Genomic DNA, 16,173 nt, shown 5'->3' with positions numbered 1-16,173 from the left:
TAAAGTATTTAAAATGTGAGTATTGAAAAACTGGTGGCATTGGAGTTTGAGCGTAATAAACATAGGCTATAAATATTGTATAACACATTTTTTTCTCTAAAAAAGTAAACAAAACCTAAACCACAGACTAAAAATGTCTCACCTAGGGACCGGGTGGATGCAGGTTCCCCCCCAAAATTTTGGTGCAATCTCAATGTGCCTTTGACACACACACACACACACACACACACACACACAGTGTGTGTATGTGAACCATAGCGAGATTGGAAATTTACAAAATTTAAAAGCTTACACTGTTTAGCTAGTTTTGGTATTAATTTAGATTGTTACAGGTAGTGGAGAGACTTTTCGATAAGGGGATACAATGTATAGTCAAGTTTCAGAGTAACAGCCGTGTTAGTCTGTATTCGCAAAAAGAAAAGGAGTACTTGTGGCACCTTAGAGACTAACCAATTTATTTGAGCATAAGCTTTCGTGAGCTATAGCTCACTTCATCGGATGCATACTGTGGAAAATACAAAAGATGTTCTTATACATACAAACCATGAAAAAATGGGTGTTTACCACTAAAAAAGGTTTTCTCTCCCCGCACCCCACTCTCCTGCTGGTAATAGCTTATCTAAAGTGATCACTCTCCTTACAATATGTATGATAATCAAGTTGGACCATTTCCAGCACAAATCCAGGTTTTCTCCCCCCCCTTTTTTTTACACACACAAACCCACTCTCCTGTTGGTAATAGCTTATCTAAAGTGATCACTCTCCTTACAATGTGTATGATAATCAAGGTGGGCCATTTCCAGCACAAATCCAGGGTTTAACAAGAACGTCTGAGGAACGGGGGGTTGGAAAAAACAAGGGGAAATAGGTTACCTTGCATAATGACTTAGCCACTCCCAGTCTCTATTCAAGCCTAAGTTAATTGTATCCAATTTGCAAATGAATTCCAATTCAACAGTCTCTCGCTGGAGTCTGGTTTTGAAGTTTTTCTGTTGTAATATCGCAACTTTCATGTCTGTGATTGCGTGACCAGGGAGATTGAAGTGTTCTCCGACTGGTTTATGAATGTTATAATTCTTGACATCTGATTTGTGTCCATTTATTCTTTTACATAGAGACTGTCCAGTTTGACCAATGTACATGGCAGAGGGGCATTGCTGGCACATGATGGCATATATCACATTGGTAGATGTGCAGGTGAATGAGCCTCTGATAGTGTGGCTGATGTTATTAGGCCCTGTGATGGTGTCCCCTGAATAGATATGTGGGCACAGTTGGCAACGGGCTTTGTTGCAAGGATAGGTTCCTGGGTTAGTGGTTCTGTTGTGTGGTATGTGGTTGCTGGTGAGTATTCGCTTCAGGTTGGGGGGCTGTCTGTAGGCAAGGACTGGCCTGTCTCCCAAGATTTGTGAGAGTGTTGGTCATCCTTCAGGATAGGTTGTAGATCCTTAATAATGCATTGGAGGGGTTTTAGTTGGGGGCTGAAGGTGACGGCTAGTGGCATTCTGTTATTTTCTTTGTTAGGCCTGTCCTGTAGTAGGTGACTTCTGGGAACTCTTCTGGCTCTGTCAATCTGTTTCTTCACTTCCGCAGGTGGGTATTGTAGTTGTAAGAATGCTTGATAGAGATCTTGTAGGTGTTTGTCTCTGTCTGAGGGGTTGGAGCAAATGCGGTTGTATCGCAGAGCTTGGCTGTAGACAATGGATCGTGTGGTGTGGTCAGGGTGAAAGCTGGAGGCATGTAGGTAGGAATAGCGGGTCAGTAGGTTTCCGGTATAGGGTGGTGTTTATGTGACCATCGTTTATTAGCACTGTAGTGTCCAGGAAGAGGATCTCTTGTGTGGACTGGACCATTCTTGTATAGTCGAGAATGCTCTTGTGGTTAAAGCACTAGACCTGTGTTTAATTCCTGGCTGTCACAAATTTCCCATGTCACTTAAGCTCTATGCACCATCTATAAATAGGGCTAATAACATTTCCTTTCTCCAACACTTTGCCAGTCTTTAGGCTGTTAAGCTCCTTGGGAGGAGGGACTGTCACTTGCTGTCTCTTACAGTGCCTACCACAATGGGGCCCTGGTCTTGGTCAGAGCCTCTAGGTACTATTGATAATCAAAATGCCTTGGTTTGGCTTTGTGGTTAATACTAATTTATTTGCTTTTGTAGAAAACATGGTGTCCTTTGACCATAGATAAATTCAGGGGAAAACAGGCTGCATGATCTACCTATTATGTGTTTATACGGGCTGTAGACAGCAACAGCAAATTAGAATGACAGACTTTTCCAAAGTACTGTACATAATACAGTGTCCCCCTTTCTAAGATTATTCCTAATGCCAGCCTTTTGGACCCGTGGCACATATGCTCTAACTTGCCTTTCTAGAAAGTTTGTGTGACAGCCCACCATTACTTCTGGTGGTGACATTATACCCACTATTGAACAGTGCTGGAGCCTGCCTAGATGGACCTGAATGGAAGATATGACTATTACTTAGACCTCAGCTACACTTAACAATTAGATCAACCTAGCTATGTCAGTCAGGGCTGTGACAAATTCCGCACTCTGAGCATTGTAATTAGGTTGACCTAGCCCTTGGTGTAGACTCTGCTAGGTCAATGGAAGAATTTTTCTGTCAACCAAGCTACTGCTTCTCAGGTCTTGTCTATACATAAATCCCTATAGTGCACTGCTGCAGCTGCGCTGTGTTAGAGCTTCAGGGAAGATACTACCCACACTAACGGGAGGGGTTCTTCCATTGGGGTGGGTACTTCACCTCCCCGAAAGGTGGTAGCTAGATTGACAGGAGAATTCTCCCATCAACCTAGCGCTGTCTACACCAGGGATTAGGTTGGTTTAACTGTGTCACTCAGGAGTATAGATTTTTCACACCCCAAGTGACATACCAACCTAATTTCCTCATATAACCAGGCCTAAGAGAGACGGATTAATTAAATCCACAGAAAACCCCTTCTGTTGATGTAGGAAGTGTCTACAGTATGGTGCTACAGTGGCACAGCTGCATCACCATAGCTGTGCCACTGTAGCAGCTGCAATGTAGCCATATTCTCAGAAACTTCAGGGCAAACAGGCCGTATTGGGATTGGACAAATGTGGGATCTAGAGGTTTCCTCTGCTAGTTATATCCCATCCAACACTGTTACATAGAGTAGGAAATGGTGAACACAGGTTGTTAGAGGACCTATTTGCTTCATCTTCGATGAGACTACTCACCTATGTAAAGTTAACCTGTGAGTAGGGGCATGTCTACATTACAAACTTTTGTAAACAAGTTACGTCAGCCTAAAGCTGTAGCAGTTAGTATATTGCTTATGCTCATGCGTACTTGCCTCTTTGTGGCAGTGGTGCACATACTCACCAGGAGTGTGATGTAAAGTGTAGTGGTATCTCAGTGTGCAACTTGCCACCGCCAGAACACTGCTTTGACAACACATGGCAGGGCAGAAATGAGTAGTGCAGTGGTGACTGGGAATGCAGGGTCCAGTTCCCATCATGCAATTTTCTCCAGCCCATAATGCCATCTCCATCCCATAATTTTTGCACCTGTTTTGAAAATCCCACAAACCAGCACAGGAAGTTTCACTGTCCACCATCTCTAACCAAAGCATGGAGCCTGCACAGCTCTGCTGCACTGGTGTCATGAGCACTGCAAGCACAGGATGCACGATCCTTGCAGAACCACAACAAGAACTGTGGGGAACATGATGATTTCCTGGAGGGCAGATTGCTGTGGGGGACAGAGAGAACCAATTCAAGATTGTTGGTGGTGCTCACAGAGCAGCTGCAAAAGGTGGAGCACCACTTCTGGGCCTAAGAAACAAATGCAGGCTCGGGATGATGAGCAGTGGCTGCAGAACTTTCGGATGTTCAAAGCCACATTCCCGGATCTATGTTCCAAGCTCACCCCAGCCTTGCAGCGCAGGGACACCAAAAATAAGAGCTGCACTGATAGTGGAGAAGCAAGTGGCGATCGTACTGTGGAAACTTCCCATGTTGGATTGCTACTAGTCAGTGGGAAATCCGTTTGGAACTGGAAAATCCACCGTGGGGGCTGTTGTCATGCAAGTCTGCAGGGCCATTAATTGTCTCCTGCTACACAGCACTGAGACTCTCGGCAATGTGCAGGACATAATGGAGGGTTCCCAAAATGAGATGGAGCGAAAGACGGTGCACATATCTCTATTTTGGCACCAGATCACCCACAGAGTATATCAACAGAGAGAGCTATTTTTCTATGGTTATGCATGGGGGACGCTTCACCAACAATGCTGGCTGGTCAGGGAACATGTATGACACAAGAACGCAGGACTGTTCAGAAAGCTACAAGCAGATTTCCCAACTGGCAGATTATCACTGGCGAGGTTGAAATGCCAATAGTCATCCTGGGGGACTTGGCCTACGCCTTACTTCCCTGGTTCATGAAGACATACACCGGCCACCTCGACAGCACCAAAGAAAGTTCACCTACTGGCTCAGCAGGTGCAGAATGACAGTTGCTTTTGGTAGACTGAAGGGGCGCTGGTGTTGTTTATTCACAAGAATGGATCGCAGTGAAAAAAAGTATCTCAATGGTTATAGCTGCTTGTTGTGTCCTGCATATTATCTGTGAAGCACAGGGGGAAAAGCTGTTGCTGAGTTGGAGAGAGAATGGCTGTCTGCTCAGTCTGAACAGCCAGACACAGGGGCTCTCTGACGAGCTCAACATGCAGCTATACAGCTCAGGGAGGCTTTGAGAGAGCACTTTAGCAGCGAGGCACAGTAATACGTTGTGGTTTACTGTGCTCTACCTGACCCTGCAGTTTGGGGGCCTGTTTGGAACTGTATGTTCTCACTGTACATCTATGAATGTAACACTGACAATGCACCTATTAATGTCGTGGTGCTTGCTGTAAATTTAAGATTATTATACTGTGTTTTTCACTGGTCCTATGGGTTGTGTCACAATGTACGATACCACTGCTTTCACTGCCACCAGGCATTATGCAGACCTGTTGGAAAGTAATAAAGATTAATTATTTTCCAAACAAAAGAGTTAGAAGTAAGTACATTAAAAACCTAATAAATTTAGGAGAGAGCATAAAAAAGAGGAAGGAACATTCGTGTCCATTTTAGCTACACATACACCAACTGTGGCTCCCACACGTCAGTTTGTGTGAAGCTGTGATTGTCCTTACTGTCTCACAGGATGGAATGGCAGGGTTAGGGATGCGGTCCCTGATGCCACATGGAATGCTGAGGGGGGGCATATAAGGAGCTTCTATGCTACAATTCTTCATGGACTGCAAAGAGAGGCGAGCCTGGCATTGTTGAACCTATAGGTCTACAAAGGTTGCAGCATCTGTGTTTGCTGACAGAGAAGCCCAATTATGTCCTGGTGCATCTCCCTCTCCTTTTCCTGATAGGCCTCCTGGACCTTTCTGCTGTCAGCTCTTTCCCGCTCTCTACAGTCTGCAGTATTCATCTTCCAAGCCCTCTGTTCATGGTCTGATGCAGCAGTGGCTTGCAGGATTTCGCAGAACATGTCATAGAGTCCTCTTTTTTCTCCTCCTTATCTAGCTCAAGCATTACATGGGTTCAGAGGGGGAACTCCTCAAGGCTAAAATGGCCATACCTACAAATAAAACATAGCATTACCATTGTCAGTATTGTCATAACAGAAATCAAAAATTAAAATTCATAACTGTCTTCCCTTGTTCCTCATAAGTTTTAAACAAGACTTGCTCATGACACTTCTGCTTCGCAGTGACTGTGCATAGTGCCACTCACAGCACCATCCATAGCGAGTAAAGCCTGTCAGGGGTGAGGGAAATGAGGAGGGAATTGTTCGGTTGCATGAAACTATATGGGAATGTGAGGCAACGGCACTGAATACTGGCACCATTTTCCACAGTTGGTGGTGATTTTAGCTGATATCTCCTGACTCGGGGAATAAAGGCACAGAGAAAACAGTTGCTGTTGGTGACCGGAAGCTATCAGGGGCCCGTATGTTGCTAGCCTGTTTACTGCAATGGTACCTGATGACGTTATCTCTGACTGGCATGGGTAAGTATCCTACCACGGAGAAAGAAATAAGGCTACTATCCCTAGAAACCTTCGGGAGAGGATTGCAGAGTACCTTCATGGAAGTTTCATCAAAATCTCTCAGAAGGATTGAAGGGACATTCTTGTGCACATAAACAAACTGCTCCGCAAGGGCCCCTGACTAACTCCTGAGGGGAATGAAAAGCAGTTAACAACTTTAACTCTCTTTATTGTACCTTTTCTAGTACAAGTAAATTAATGAAAAGTTGATAGCTGTATCCTGCTAAGTTGGGGATACCAGCACTGTAATGGGAATGAATTTACACACATTTCCAAGGTTCCTTCCCCTGCATCAGGCTCACCCATGCTCAAATGATCGGACTGCGATGGAGCCTCAAACATGTCCTGGCTTGCGGCACAGCTGGACACCGCCCCCCCGCCCCGCCCCGGTCACATGTCTCCCATCCTCCTTCTCTTCCTCCACCTCCACCTGGTTGTTCACTTGGAAGTATTCATAGTGGTGTGCTGGGGTGTCGGATCTTCCTCAAGTATGGCATGCAGCTTTGTGAAAGCAGCAGATGTGCAGCTTGGCACCAGACCGATTATGATTTTCCCTAGCCTTATGATATGCTTAATGTAGTTTCTTTGCTTTCACACAGCACTGGGCTGATCCCTGTCATACCCATTCTCCTGCATTCTCCATACAATCTCTCATAGATGTCCATGTTTCTATGGCTGGTCCATAGCTGTGCTTACATAGTCTCTTCTCTCCGCAGGCAGAGAAGATCTAATATCTCTTGCCTGTTTCAGCCCAGAGTGTGTCTGACGCATGTAGCCGGCATGGTCAGCTGGGCAGTTGCGCATAATAGTGGAGAGCTGCGCTCACCAAGATGCACAATCAGGAAAAGGCATTTCAAAAATTCACAGGGTTTTAAGGCAGGGCGGGGCTTGCAGTTTCCATGATCCCTGGGCATGGGAGTTAACAATTGTGACCAGGGAAGTCAGTGTCAGGCATTGTGAGACAGTTGCTGGAGGACTGTTAGAGTCGACATAGGTAACACGGTGTCTACACTTGTGCTGCATTGATCTGACTATATCGACCAGTGCTGCTCTGGGAGGTGATGTTACTGTGTTGGCATAATGAAACACTCATGTTTGTACATAGAATATCAGGGTTGGAAGGGACCTCAGGAAGTCATCTAGTGCAACCCCCTGCTCAAAGCAGGATCAATCCCCAATTTTTGCCCCAGATCCCTAAATGGCCCCCTCAAAGATTGAGCTTACAACCCTGGGTTTAGCAGGCTAATGCTCAAACCACTGAGCTATCCCTCCCACCAAGTAGGTCAATGCAAGGCAGTTTATGTTGATCTAAATTTGTAGTGCAGCTTAGGTCTAAATGTTTGTGGGATTAAGGCCTAAATTTGCACCACTGCTTAATCTATTTGAAAAAAAAAATGCCAATGACCTGATACAAGTGATATAGGGAATCTAGAATAAACAGAACTAATATTCATAGAAAATGTGAGTGTACTTTTTAGTGTGGTTATATTTAATTTATATTTGTTTCTGTTTTAAGCCAGTTAGTTATGCTGTACCTCACATAAGGTCTTATCTTCCATTTGTACTGGTTAATATAATCTTTTGCCAGTCTACAGAAAACATCACTGACTTCTGCTGAGGTATTATCAGGGCAATCAGGCTTGGCAGCCCTAATTGGCGTTTATAGTACATGCATGAACCAGCTCACAAAGCAAACATTCCTTACAGTGCTAATGAGCTCCCCAACAGATTGTCACAGATCCTATACTCAGAATATCGGTAAAATCTGAATTGTGATTTTGAGTCTGACATCTATGTAGACATTTTAAAAAAAATTGATTGTCCTAAATTAAAGCAAGTTATTATGCTTCTATTGTCCTTTGTCTTAATTAATTACAAAAGTAAACAAAGCTTAGTTGTTGCAATTTAAGACAGATGCACATCCTTTTGACTTGTGCCCGGTGAGACCCTATTTACTGGAGCCTTACACCGGGGAGAGGAGACCACTCTCACCCTTCATCTGTTTTAGCTGTTTAGATGGTAAATTCTTTGGATAATGGACTGTCTCTTACTACGTTTGTACAGTGCCTAGCACAGTGACGCCTCAGTCAAGATTGGTGTCCATAGGCACTACGCAGTGCTGCCAGTTGTTATGATTGTATCACAGGTATTATGATACTTTACTTATAGCCCCAGCTCCTGGAGTCATGTTATTACATGATACTCTCAGCTTTGGTTTTTCCTTTTTGTAAAGCAAGTTTCTGGTTCTCATGGTTGTAGAAAAGACTTAAAAACATGAAATGAGCGCATCTTAAAGACAGAGAAACGGAAGGCAAAAAAAAGTCCCTAAATCCTAAATATATATTTTTAATCTAATTTTTAAGCTGATTGCATGATTGTTTGGGACCTGTCTCATGATTTTTAAATACTTGATGTTGGCAGTACTGATACTGTAAATAATAATTTGCTGGTGATTTAGACGAGCGTGAATCCTGTTTGTTGGTTGGTGATTTGCATTGGGGGTGTACCTGTGCTGGTGATTTGCGTGTGAGGTGAATGTGTGCTATTGATTTCACTGGGAAGGGAGAGGGGGAAGAGGACGTATGCGTGCAGGTGATTTACATTGCTTTGGGGAACGTGAGTACTGTATGTCCTGGTGTCTTGATTTGCACGGGGTGGGGTGGGATGGGATGTATATGGGCTGGTGATTTGTACCAGGGAAGGGAGAGTACGTATGCTGGTTATTCAAGTGATCCCTGTTTGTAGGTGACTGACACCACCATTTGCGAGCGCAGCAGAGGGACCTGCTCTTTTGCTAGACTCGTGAGCGACACTAGAGGGGGAGGGGTGGTGCTATCTAGTGACATGGGGTTCCGGCACCATATGCCAGCCGGGGCTGCCCTCGCACGCTGGAGCCTAGACCTAAGACGAGCGCCAAGCCCTGAAGGCCGAGGGGCTCTGACGGCCAGGGGCCTGCACCGCTGGGGGCGGGAAGAAGGATTTCCCTGTTTGCTGGTGAGTAGAACCTGATAAGGCGGGGCTTTCTGTTCTCTACGTTCCATCCGTCCGCTGTGTACTGTACGTCTTGGGAGCGCGCGTTCCGGTGTGGGGGCGCGCACGGGCCCGGCCTGAAGCGTGCACTGGGTGCTGTCGGGGGCGCGCCCGCCGCCTGTACGCAGTGACGTTAGTGTCTTTGCCCCCCGGCGGCTCCCCCCCCCCCCGGCCGCCGCACAGACCGTGACCCGCCGCCGCCGGTGCCGCTTCCTTCGCCGCGGCGGCGATGTGACCCTACCCACTCCCTGTCCCGCCCGCTGAGTGAACATGGCGGAGGTAAGAGCCCGGCTCTGGGGCGGGGGCTGGCCGGGAACTTGTTGCGCGGCGCTGCGGCCGGGAGGAGCTTCCCACAAGTTAGTTACCTGGGAGGGGAGGCCGCCCTGTAGCTCTTTCACGGGCCCCTGCCCCGGGACAGGGGCCCCGCCCCTGGTGGCCGGGGGTCCTACGCCGGGACAGGGGGGTTGTGCTGCGTGAGTTTAGAGGCGCGCCCCTTGCTGCCCCGGGGCCCGGAGCCATACCCTGAGGCGAGGACGGGGGCGCCTCCCCTATGGGGGGGGGGCGGGCGCCTCCCCTATGGGGGGGGGGCGGGCGCCTCCCCTATGGGGGGGAGCGCCACGGGGGGGGGCCGCTGCCGCCATGGGAGGTCTTGGGAGAAGGGGTGCGTGGCCCGCCTCGCGGGGGGCGCGCTACCATTAGGGGAGGTGGGGAGGCAGCCAGCAAGTCCTGGGGTGGGGAGGCTGGGTGAGGGGTGCCACTCCTATGGCAGGAGTGGAGGCAGCCAACCTGGGTTTAGGTGGCCTAGTCCTATGGCGTGGGTGGGTAGCTCCTGCAGTGTGTGCCTGCTTTTCCTGGTGGGGAAGGAAGGAAGGAAGAGCTCCCCCTTACTCTGGGGTCTCCAAGTGGGGAGAATGGGGAAGAGCTATCTATAGTAACTCCTCACTTAACGTTGTAGTTCTGTTCCTGAAAAATGCTACTTTAAGCAAAACGATGTTAAACTAATCCAATTTCCCCATAAGAATTAATGTAAATGGCGGGGGGGGGGGGCGAGGGTTAGGTTCAAGGGAATTTTTTTTCACCAGGCAAAAGACATTATATACATATACAATATAAGTTTTAAATAATTTTAAACAAACAGTTTAATACTGTACTCCCCCAATTATGATTGTGGAGCTTGGTTGAGACAGGGGCATAGTGGGGTCGGGGCACAGGGGCTTTCCCTGCTCCAGCTGGGGAGTGGGGTTGGGATTTGGGGTCTTGCCCCATTCCGCCCGCCTGGCCCTCCAGCCAGGGAGCAGGGTCCAGGGCTTACCCGCTCCCCAGCTGGAATGCCAGGTGGGCGGAGTGGGGCGAGTCAAACAACCTTATAATGGAACATTGCACGACTTTAAACGAGCATGTTCTGGAATAGATCAGCAGCCTAATAATGAAACAGTGTTAACTGGGACAACTTTAAGTGAGGAGTTACTGTATAGTTCTTCTGTTTTGTGGGTCGTGTATGATGTGGTGTAAAAAAGGCTTACTTGAGGTTTGTGTGGCAGGGATTTGCTTCTTCTGATGAGATACAGAAGGACAATGTTTTACCCTTCTTGGGGAATTGCTGATTTCATGTTCTGGATAGAGGGAGTAGAAATGTTGCTGAGGTTTTCTTTGACTTGGAATTGGAAGTTTCAACTAGTATGGTGGTAGAACCATTTCAGTGAATGATATTGGAAATGTTCATTTGCAATTCACACAGTAAAGCCCTTCTGTAGAGGGAGAGTGTCTTTAGAAACAATTGTCTTTTCAACTCAGGGAGCCCACTCCGTCTTTAGAGTAAAGACTGTTTATCAGCTCTGTTATTTTTTAAACTATGGGTTATGAAACCTCCTCTTTTTCATCCCTCCTCTTGTTTTAACTTGGGGAGAGTTTTCTTTTTTCAGTGTGTATTCCTTCCCTCCACCCCTCCTCTGCCCTGTGAAGATTCTGATTTGGCATTCAGGCCCCTTCCTGCAGCGGAAGTCTGTGCTATAAGGTGCTCAATATGTTTATGATATCCTCAGTGTCACCACAGTTGGGAAATAAACACCTTCATTTTTTCTCTCAATACCTTGAGGGTCGATGAGAGTCACAGATCGTCTCCCTCAGTATTTTCATAACCTGCAAGAAATTCAAGTATGTAACTCCCCTCTTCTCTCATATCTTCAAGGCCACAGAGATGTTTTGGACATGTTTGGGATCTATGTGTGTTAAAGTCTCACTAATTGATTGCTTATTTTGTCAATTAAATACTGGTGTTAGTTCTCAATTCTTTTGCATACTACACTGGTGTGAACTGAAGTATTCACCATGTTGTTGCGGGAGCCAGTAACTGGTACTTTCTGCATTACTTTCCAAAGTTATTTTCTATACCAGAGGTGGGCAACTATGGCACACAAGCTGATTTTCAGTGGCGCGCTCACTGCCCGGGTCCTGGCCACCGGTCCAGGGGGCTCTGTATTTTAGTTTAATTTTAAATGAAGTTTCTTAAACATTTTAAAAACCTTATTTGCTTTACATACAACAATAGTTTAGTTATATATTACAGACTTATAGTAAGAGACCTTCTAAAAATATTAAAATATGTTACTGGCACACGAAACCTTAAATTAGAGTGAACAAATGAAGACACGGCACACCACTTCTGAAAGGTTGCCAACCCCTGTTCTGTACTGTATTTTCCACATGTATTCGCATTGTAACAGATGATACAATTCTCAGTGCTGCAGAGTGCATATAGATAGAGCTGTAGAAAGCCATCTTGGTGTAGCTGGTGAAACATGAATTTTTTTTTTTAATTTCATATTCATGTGCCTTGTTCTGGAGGTATACTTATATTCTGTTGAACTTGATATTTTGCTAATGGATACAAGAAAAATTGTTCAGAGGCCACAGGAGAACTTCAGAGAGCTTTATTTTAAAACTTTGATGTTTCTAGGAATGTGGACTTAGATGGAGATCCTCATCCCCACTCTGACCCTTTGATGCCATGTGAAAGTTCTAGAGCAGCATAAAGGGGCTCCAGAAGGCCTGGATCAGGCTGTAGAAGGATTTCTGTGGTACAGGAGCTGAGGAAGATGCTGCTATAATGCTGTCTTTGTAGGTGATGGTAACAGGTGTACTGGGTGTAAGACTGGAAGGTTATAGGGTTGGGAAGCACTGGAGCTGAAACGGCAATTTTTACACTTCTGGGTGAATGTCATTTCAGATTCTGAACTGTGTAGGAACGGTATTGAGAGATTTTCTTTGCCTTCAGATTGGAAGTTTAGACTAAATTTGACTAAATGGGGTCATCTCAAGCAGCACTGTGGAGAAAGGTTGCCAATAACTTAGGCCCTGAGGGCTGCCTAAATTACACCAGGGGCCAGGAAAAAGCCGAGGATCAGAAGGGCTCAAAGGTGTCTTAAAACTACATTATCCCTCTCTTCCCCAGGCTGTGAATTTAGCGCTGACCCTCCTAGGGGCAGTACAGTCTCACCCTAAAGATATGTCTGCACTGCAGTGGGGAATGCGCTTTCCAGAGGGGATAGACAGACGTACTAGCTCTGCTTGAGCTAGTGTGCCAAAAATAGCTGTGTAGCCAGCACAGCACAGGTAGTAACTCATATGTGTACCTGGGGTGTCCGGGTGGGTTTGTATCAGGGGGCTAGCCCACACTGCTGCCTGGGCTACCCGAGGCTACGCTGCTGTGTTTTGCACCCTAGCTCATGCTGACCTAGTGCATTTCTGTCTATGCGCTCTGAGAAGCAAGCTTCCAGCTGCAGTATAGATATACTTTAAGTGAGGAAGTATCATAAACTGTTGTGCTTGAGACAAACAGCTAGCTTTTTAAGACCAAAATTATAGACTTAAAATGTTGAACAAATATAATATGAATATGAAAAGACTTTGTGGATTATTTTTAATTTAATGGAACGTTGGGCTTGAAACAGTTTCTGTTGACGGGAACGCAAACCCCATTATGCTAGTAAATGGGACTAGAAAATGAAACCGATTTTTATCTGCAAAAGTGAAACTATTTTTTTAGAAGTTAATACTGGTTTGAATGTTCCTTTTTTTAGCTTCCATTTTTTTTCTTGTATCCATTTACAGCTAGGCTTTAGTTACTAATGACTACATTTATTTATTTTATTTTATTTTATTTATAGGCATTTCTGTGGTATCGGAGCACCTGCCAAATTTCAGTGAATTTAGCCTTCCAGCTTTCTTTGAGATAGAGAAGTAGTATTAACTCTAAGAGCAGTAGGTTTAAAGAAACATTTGGCTTATACAGTAGAACCTCAGAGTTACAAATACCTCGGGCATGGAGGTTGTTTATAACTCTCTGAAATGTTCGTAACTCTGAACAAAACATTGTTCTTTCAAGAGTTTATAGCTGAACATTCATTTAACTCAGCTTTAAAACTTATTTCTTTAGTAGTATAACACAGTACTGTGCTGGGTTTTTTTTTTTTGGTCTCTGCTGCCTGATTGTGTACTTCCGGTTCCAATTGAGGTGTGTGTTTGATTGGTCAGTTCATAACTCAGGTGTTCGTTACTCTGAAGTTGTACTGTACATTCATTCAGTAATGATATACATGCAATTTAATTCACTCTTTCCCTGATTATAAGCTTTCGAAGAGAAATTAATACCCCTTTGTGGTTCTGCATTTTTAATATGGGGAAAGGGGTTGACACTCGCTGGAAGGGGACAGTCTCACTGTTAACATTATATATAGAGTTTTACAAAAGCTTTTATTTTGATTGGGTATCCACATTTTAAGTATTTAAGGTTCAAAAATAGGTATGCAGTTGTTAATCAGAATTCTAGTTTAGTACAAAGGCTGTGGAGAAAGTGATGCAATAGTGTCCAAGTGTAATTACGTATGTGCAGTTTCTTTAGTTAAAAAAAGAACATAAGTCAGCCCATATTAAATACCACAGCTTTTAAGACAGTAAGCTTTCTCACTGACACCCCCACTCCCCTCCCCCTCCCCCCACAATCTTTGTCATTAATGGTGCTATGAGAACCTTCACCTTTGCAGCACTTGGCATCTGGAACTGCCTTCCTATATGTGTTTCCCATCTGTTTTAAGTCTCAGTTGAATACATGCATTTCCCCCTGATTATGCCACCTAATTCTGTATAATGTAATTCTGTGAAGCATTTTGTCTTCCATGGGGGGGGGGGGGGGGAGAGGGTTCTAATTAACAGTAACGCAATATGCTATATGAAAGATAGTAGTATTGTCACTTGTTTTTTTACAATCATATCACCTCTGGTTATGAGCTCTTTGGATTTCACAAGTTGAGGAGGGATGGGCCTGAACAGTATGAAGGTGGGAGACTTCCAAGGAATCACAGGTTGCTACAGGAAACTTCAGTCAAGTCAGTCTTCAAGTAAAAACAAAATTAATTACTCAGCATGGTTTTCTGGGATATTGTGCTGTTGAAGGCTTGTGCTTCAGATGAAACATAAAGCAGAGGTTCTGACCAACTGTGATCATCAAATTCTTCATCACGCTTTTGCAAAAGTGAGGTGTCTTGACCAAGTGTTGATAATTAGTTTCTGCCTATCTAAATTCCTAAGTAGTTGCAACCCCAGATTGGTTTGTTCAGTATGAATTTGTGCCCATTAACTTATCTTGGAAAACTTACAATAAATATAACACAGCATTTTAAAATTTGATAACTGATAAACTGAACAAAATCTTACCTAACCCTTTCCTCAGAAAACGTCTAAGTAAATGGATAGTCTTTGAAAGTCGTAAAAGTTGGGCTGTAACTGATGAAAGGAAATTATGTAATCAAGGGTCCTCTACTGAGAATGCACTGCATCCAGCCCCTGACATACAAGCTCAAGTATCCCAACTGACCTCAGCTTTCTGGGAGAATCACAGAGGGAGAAGTGGTCTCTTAAATATCTGGTAACCAAATAACAAGCCTTCGTAAACTGAGACCGACACCTTAAATTTCATCTGGAGGTGACAAAGAAGCCAAATCAGTCTCAAGCGTCAGAGTAGTGTGTGTAAAATTCTTCAGTGGGCATCCATTTTTTGACTTAGTTGAAATTTCCAAGTGGAGTTCAGATGTAGACCCAAGTAGTAATCTTACACTAGCCTGGAAGTACAAATCCAGCAAATGTTCCCCCTTTTTGCTAAACACAAGTGGGGATAAATGTTCTTGAACACTGCCATTACCTGAATATACAGAAATGCACAAGGGTTCTAACAAGACTCCAGTTTGTATATCCAAGTAACAAAAGGAAGTCACACCATGTTGAGCAAAGGGTATTGTCTACCCTTTCAGCTGGTTGTTTCCTCCAAGTCACCAATTAAGTTGTAAAAAGAAAAGGAGTACTTGTGGCACCTTAGAGACTAACCAATTTATTTGAGCATGAGCTTTCGTGAGCTACAGCTCACTTCATCGGATGCATAAAAGTGGAAAATGCAGTGAGGATGTTTTTATACACACATCATGAAAAATTGGGTGTTTATCACTTCAAAAGGTTTTCTCTCCCCCCACCCCACTCTCCTGCTGGTAATAGCTTATCTAAAGTGATCACTCTCCTTACAATGTGTATGATAATCAAGGTGGGCCATTTCCAGCACAAATCCAGGTTTTCTCTCCCCCCCACCCTACTCTCCTGCTGGTAATAGCTTATCTATCCTCACTGCATTTTCCACTTTTATGCATCCGATGAAGTGAGCTGTAGCTCATGAAAGCTTATGCTCAGATAAATTGGTTAGTCTCTAAGGTGCCACAAGTACTCCTTTTCTTTTTGCGAATACAGACTAACACGGCTGCTACTCTGAAACCTGTCAATTAAGTTGTGTTTAACTTCCTGCACTAAGTAGTTATGTAGTACTGCTGTAGTCTGTTAAATGGCTCCTGCATTCCATCTCTGAGGTGTCTGCAATTTAGTCATGGGTGAAGTAACTAAATAAATGGATGAAAAGCTGCATGAGCATAAATGCTGTTTGTTTTACAAGGTGGTGAGCCATGTGCTTTGTATGAGTTAAATTGTAATAGAAACAATTATAGTATATG

General features: G+C 44.6%; 1 protein-coding gene across 9 annotated transcripts in view; it reads left to right on the top strand.

The window, feature by feature from the left end:
* Positions 1-8,656: 8,656 nt before the first annotated feature.
* The window catches only part of MIER1 (MIER1 transcriptional regulator), a 54,762-nt gene continuing 47,245 nt past the window's right edge, over positions 8,657-16,173 (top strand). Inside the window, exon 1 of one of the 9 annotated variants that reach the window (XM_043552861.1) lies at positions 8,657-8,713. Coding sequence is in view for 7 of the 9 variants with exons in the window: in XM_043552858.1 (XP_043408793.1) it covers positions 8,942-9,091 (150 nt within the window). In the remaining 2 variants the exon portion in view is untranslated. Of the gene's footprint in view, positions 8,714-8,753; positions 9,092-9,151; positions 9,407-16,173 lie in introns of those variants that run through there. The other 8 variants (XM_043552858.1, XM_043552859.1, XM_037906322.2 and 5 more) reach the window with 8 other exon arrangements.

This window comes from Chelonia mydas, chromosome 8, assembly GCF_015237465.2.
Source record: "Chelonia mydas isolate rCheMyd1 chromosome 8, rCheMyd1.pri.v2, whole genome shotgun sequence".
Classification (NCBI taxonomy): domain Eukaryota; kingdom Metazoa; phylum Chordata; order Testudines; family Cheloniidae; genus Chelonia; species Chelonia mydas.
This window is presented reverse-complemented; position numbering and strand designations above follow the sequence as displayed.